The 6,587-nt window shown below is 39.0% G+C and overlaps 1 protein-coding gene across 1 annotated transcript; it reads right to left on the bottom strand.

The window, feature by feature from the left end:
• Positions 1 to 1,983: 1,983 nt before the first annotated feature.
• Positions 1,984 to 5,382, bottom strand: LOC118841809 (adenine phosphoribosyltransferase-like). The gene is given in 4 exon segments (XM_036749463.1): positions 1,984 to 2,105; positions 3,006 to 3,209; positions 3,212 to 3,515; positions 5,377 to 5,382. Coding segments are annotated over 4 exon segments (636 nt in total).
• Between the last annotated feature and the right edge of the window lie 1,205 nt (positions 5,383 to 6,587).

The following is a 6,587-nucleotide window of genomic DNA, read 5'->3' as shown; positions in this document are numbered from 1 at the left end:
AGTATTAGTGAACAACCTGTTTTGTTATGCAAATGTAGATGTATAGTTTCAACTTATTCTTTCTTTTATAGCCAGGTTGATTAGGCAAAGGAACAAGGCATTTAGATTGAAGGAATTTATTCAGAGATAGTCAACATACTAGGTTATAATGATACGATAGACTAGTCTGGCTTTAGGAAGGCCTTTCAGCTTTCATCAGTACACTTTGAAAAACCAATTTTGATTTCTGATATAGAATCTGCATACAATATTTGTGTGAAAGTCCAGATATGAACGAGTTGAGCAAGTGAATTAAAATGGGAGAGTTGAAGAGTTGTTAACCGGATGAGATCAAGAACCCTACCACAGAGTAAAAAGTTCTGACCAATGAAAAGAGAGGCTCACTTTCCCAAGAAAAATATCCTCAAAACCACACAGTTTCTTGTAAGAAAATAATTTGATTTGCTGTGAGAACAGCTTCTGAGGAAGTTTTGGCTTCAGGTAAAATTACGAGTGTTGTTTTCCTCCTGGATCCTACTGTGATGTTAATACGACTGGACAGTAGTCATCTCTCTGCCTGAGGTGATAAAAAATAAATGCTGCAAATGAATAAATAACAATAGTTCACTTAAAACCTGCTTCCTCCTTTCTAAGTCGTTTTTCATTCTTTAAATCCTCTTTCAAAATATTGTTTTCTCAGAAATTAAAGTTCCTCAAACTCCCTCAACTAAATTATTCAAATAGATCTTTAATTTCCCCTTTTGAATTCCCTATTCCCATCAAATAATGGTGGTCCAAAACTTCAATCAATCCTATGTTGTGGACACTTTTCCCTTATGATATTTAGTTACAAATATATTGAAAGCCCACTTGCCAAGAATTTTGTCTCTTCTATATTCTGTACAGTCTTAAAATTTCTTAGAAAAGTGAAATAAACCTTTGTGAATGATTTAGTTCAAAGTGTTCTTTTATGATGATTTGAACTCCTCTAATGCTTTACAGTTTCCTCATTTTTCATTTCTCTTCCAATGTTTTCCCATTAGGGACTTTTTTTGGTCAGTAGCTATCCACAAATTTATTCTTTAGATGGCACAATAGAAAGGACACTAATTTTGATCAATCAGCAATTAATTCTGTGCCCTTGGACAAATCATTTCACCTCTTGGGGATTAAGTTTCTTTGATTGTAAAAATAAAGGATTGGACTAAATGATGTCAAAACATTCCAATGCTAGGAACACACAATTCTGAATTTTGATTTGTTATGGTTTAATAACTTTGAGAACCACTAGGGGATATATGGCATATGAGAAAAAAGGATATATAATCCAGTTAAAAAGATTACAAACAAACATGAAATAAGTAGAGAATGACATAAATTAGTTCAGGTATAAGTGCTAAATTGCACAGTTGACTCTAGGTCAACTTTCTGAGTTATGAGAGAGAAATTAATTAGGAATAATAGAGAAGTTGGGATTGGCTTTATGAAGCCAGGCCTTGAAGTTGGGGTAGAGAGGTTAAGGTCACACAACTGGGATAGGTCAGAGGTTTGCCTCTGTCAAGTATACTTGAGTTGGTTGGCCTGGGAAACTAAGTTGCTCAGTTGCACTCCAAATTCTAAACACCAAAGCGACTTCTCATTTGTACCAGCTTAAGGGTCAAGAGTGTCCTCAGACTGGACACAGGAAGTCCTGGAGTAGAGGCACTGGCCCTCTAGAAGGCAGAGTCCTTCTCTGGGAGCTGGTCTCTACCCTCCAAGCAGGGCATTGGGGGGAGTCAAGAGTGATGAATGGCACATAGCTGGCAGTGGGGCACCTGTTTCCTTCCTCAGGTGAGTGGGATAAGAGGCCATGTAGAGGATGGATGGGAGATCAGCAGGCCCTTTGGAGCCTTCTGCTAGTCTGAAGAGGAAGTGCCTCTCCCAGAGGAGGAGAGCTGGCTAACATTTCTGTTTGCATAGCCCTCCAGCAGGAGGCACTTGGCAGCCCGGGTCCAAGTCCAGATCCTAATTGTGTAGATGAAAACCTGTCTGCCATCTCCAGCTGGTGGAGAAGGTGCTGATGGCAGCCTGGCCTCGGTCATACTGCAGTAAGGAGAAGAAGGGCATGGGGGCCAGCTTTTCTCTCCCTGTGTTGGTAAGCAAAATGGGCTCTTAGCACTTAGTTCAACCAAGTGCCCTTGAAGAGTTTGGCTTTTGTTTCCCTTTGAGTAATTCAGTGTATTTCATTGAGCCTTACTAGGTGCAAAGCCCCAGGGCCAAACCCCTATTAGGTGTAAAACCTTTGTGGGTGTGGATTGGTAACTAAGGTGGGGACCAAGGTGGGGCTAACTCAGGGGAGGGCCTAGTTTACACATGAGTTTGAGTGACATGTCTGGGACAGCAGAGGCTTTTAGACCACGTGGGTTTAAGTCACCTCTTTGTGAAGATTCTAGGTCATGTGGGTGAGTCACATGTGTGACTCACCCCTGACCCTGAAAAAAAAAAATATAAATCCAGGGGTTGGCTCTCTTTTCTTTCGAGCTCTTACCCACAGCAGTGGTGCCACGAGTGACTCTGGGCCAGCCCCTTTCATGAGCTCCCGGGCTGAACCTAGGTGTTGGTAACTATGAATCTGTATTTGGTCTGTCTATTGACGTTTGTAATTTGTTTAGGGCTCTCACTTGTGCTGGTGTGCTGATGTGAAGACTCCGGGCAGCTGTAGCTAAGGGCCCTCCAGCTTGTAACCTAGATTCTGAGACTTTGTTAAACTCTGGTAACTATGTGTTGGGATTTGAATCAGACGAGGTCTGTCTGTCCATGTTTGTACTTTGTTTGTATTTTGCTCTGAAGTTCAGTGTCCTGGTCTTTTCCCCTGAACTAAGTGAATGGTATTTGTATGATGAATTAAAGTAAGCTTGTCAACCCCTTAACATTGCTTTCCTTACTAAAGCAGATCAAAAGAACCTGTGCTTTTGTGGCATGCTTGTTGTTGCGGTTGTGTTGGTCTTTCACCCCCACAACAGCTGCTAGCCAGATTGTTGAAACACTCCCCTTCAGGGATGTCAGCTCCACCACAGTCAGGCCCTCCAGCATGTCGGCCTTCAGACTTTGCAGCAGCTTGCAGGCTGCCCCTATGGTACCTCCGGTGGCCATCAGGTCATCCATAATCACCGCCTTCTGGCCCGGCTCCATGGTGTCTTTCTGGATCTCCAGCTCTGCCTGACCTTATTCCAGGGAGTGGTGGGCACCATAGGCCCTGGAAGCTTCCCTCCCTTTTTAATGAGCACAAACCCTATTCCGAATTTCTGGGCCAGGGAGGAACCAAACAGGAAACCCTGAGCATCCAAACCTGCAATATAATCAGTCTTTGTCTTGTGACTTTCTTTCAGGTGATCAGGCAAAAGTTCAATGGAAGCACAGAAGGTATCTGGGTCCTTTAGCAAAGGACCGATGTCCTGGAATAGGATGCTGGGCTTGGGGAAGTTGGGGAAGCTCAGGACCCGCCAGGCCACGAGCTGCAGCTGGGACTCTGCTATGCCTGCTGCTTGTGGTGGCACCTCTTATTAATACTATTATTCACAACAATGGGAAGAATAGGAAATCTCCCTCTCTGACCCAGGAAGATGGTGAGATTTTATGGAAGATTTTGGCATAGACTCTAGTTAAGGCATATTCCTGCCTCAATAGCCATTCCCTTTCTCAGGATTCTGAATGATTACATAACCTCATCCCATGCAAGGCATATCCAATAAAGTGCTAAGTCAGTATAGAAATAAAGTTAACTTAAAATTTTGAACCAAAATGATTTACTTCAGGAAAGGACTATATGAAAACTATCGCTATATCTATACATCCTATTTATGTGAATAAATTGGGTGCCCTAAACAAGTATGCACATAGCTATTCACTAAAATATAGCAAGACACATTGACTTAATACAACCAATACATCACAGCCTATAAGCTTTGCTTCTCTTCTAGTCTTGACAGGCATCATAGGCAAATTTGGAAGATCAAATAGTTTACCAAGAATTTTCTCCTCAAAGAAATTGAATAGTTATATCTATGATAAGATGTGTTTCCTATTTTGCTATTCTTTGCATTTTGTCTTCACTGAGCTATTCTTTATCCTGTCACATATTATCAGTTATGATTTGAAGATCTCAGCCTGGCTGACAATACAACAAGGATACCAACAAGTAATATTTTGATATTTATTTCTTCAACCTGTTTTCCTGTTTTGCTTAGCTTTAATAGATGCATTTGATCAAGGTGAGATATATATATATATGTGTGTGTGTGTGTATGTGTGTGTATACATATACATTATGTATATATACATATATATAACATGTATAAATATATATATGTATGTATATGTATATCATCTTTTCCCCTCAAATTTTCCTATATTTTGACATTTTCAAACTGAGAATTTGAACATTCACTAAGCATTCACTCTATTCCAGAAATTGTGCTGTGCCAGGAGTACAAAGAAAAGAATACCACTGTCATTGCATCAAGGAGCTTACATACTAATAGATAGCATGAGAATAAGTATGTACATATAAAATAGGTAAGTAGGTACTTAAATATATATAGATACACAGATAGACGGCTAATGGGTGATGAGTGATAGAAGTAGACATAGGTGATATAGACATGGAAATAGATATAGAATATATGCAGAATAGATAGAAGATAATTGCAGATGGAAGACACTAGCCATGAGAGAAGTCTTTTCAATTATGTGGGATTTGAGTTGTCAACTTCTGACTGACTTTTAAGCTTTATCATGCTGAGTGTTAGAGCCATGGACTACACTTCTGAAAACCTGGGTTCTACTAAATAATTTTGTGACTGTGGGCAGTGTCAATGGCCCCCAGTGTTAAAAATTATCTTTAAAACATGCCTTTGACATGATAGAAAATGCTAACCACATCCAGAGAAAGAAATATAAAGTCTGAATGTAGATCAAAGCACATGATTTTCACTTTTTTGTTTTTTTTCTTTCTCATGGTTCTTTCCTTTTGTTCTGATTCTTCTTTCATAACATGACTAATGTAGAAATATGTTTAACATGATTGTACTTGTATAACCTATATCAGATTGCTTGCCGTCTGGGGGATGGGGAGTAAAAGGAGGGAGGGAGAAAGAAAAAAATTGGAACTCAAAATTTTATAGTAATGAATGTTGAAAACTATCTTCACATGTAATTGCAAAAAAAGAAACCATAATAAAGAGGAAACAAAACATGCCTTTGTTGTAGATGATTTTAAGAACATCTGTTATTTCCCACAATTTATCTTGTATTTTTTTTTACTTTCAGTGAGCAGAGGCCAGTCACTTAATAGTTTAATTTTTATAACATCTTAAAGTTTGAGAAGTATTTCAAATAAATGATGCTATTTGATTTTACTGCCATTTTACGAATGAGTAAATCGAGGCTTAGAAAAGCTCAATGACAGTTAATAAATAAGCATTTATTAAATACCTAATATATGTCATGCACTATGCTGAGTGCTTGAGATAAAAAGAAAGGCAAAAGAAAGCCCTACTTTCCACAACATCACAATCTAATTGGGGTTGAAGAGTGTCAGACAAACAGCTATGTAAAAACAAGGGAAGTTGGAGATTTTTGATTGAAGGAAGGCACTATAATTAAAGGCTAGCAGGAAACATCTTGTAGAACATGAAATACTTGAAAGCCAGCAGTTTGAGACCAGGAGAGCAACTAAACAAGGCATATGAGATAGCCAGTGAAAATGTTTAGATTTGATAGATAAAGTGTCATATATGAGGAAAAAGAAAAGAAGCTAATGTCACAGGATCTCAGGGTACCTGGAGGTGGGTAAGGTGTCAGAAGACTACAAATATCAGAGGACCCAGATTATCAAAGATTTATGAATGCCAAGCAGATGATTTTATATTCCATTCTAGTAATGATAGGAAGCATCTGGAGATTATTAAATAAGGTGGTTGAAAATTCATACCTGAGCTTTAGGGAGACCAATTTGACAGCTGAGTGGAGGGAAGATGGACTGGAGAGGGAGAGATCTGAATCAGGGAGTTGAACCCTCAGATGATCGCAATATTCCATCAATATGAGGTGATAAATATCTGCCCCAGGATGATGGCAACATTAGAGGATAGAAGATGAAAACATACAAGAGATAGAACAAATGCAAAATCTATAGTACTTGGCAACAAATTGGATATGGGGGATGAAAAAAATAGTGAATAGTTGAAGAAAACACCTTAGTTTCAAGCCTGGGTGACTAGAAGGATCATAGTTCCCTGGGCGGTAAAGAATATTCAGAAGAAGTAGGTGGGTTTGGAGAAAAGATTAATAGTTCAATTTTGGATGTGAGTTTAAGTTGTATCAGGGAACTCCAATTTCATATGTTCAGTAGATGGTTGAAGATGTGAAGCTCAAGGTTAGGGCTAGATAATTAAGTGTAAGAATCATCAACATAGAGATGATAATTGAATCCATGGGAGTCAATTGGATTCCCCAAGGGAAAAAATAATGTAGGAAAAGAGAAGAGGGCCAAAAACAGAAGTCCGGAGGACACTGAACTTTACTAGGTATGACCTGGAGAAAGATCCAGCAACAATGATTAAGAAGTG

The sequence above is a fragment of the Trichosurus vulpecula genome, chromosome 1, assembly GCF_011100635.1.
Source record: "Trichosurus vulpecula isolate mTriVul1 chromosome 1, mTriVul1.pri, whole genome shotgun sequence".
NCBI lineage: Eukaryota > Metazoa > Chordata > Mammalia > Diprotodontia > Phalangeridae > Trichosurus > Trichosurus vulpecula.
Note: the sequence above shows the minus strand (reverse complement) of the source record. Positions and strands in the feature narration are given on the sequence as shown.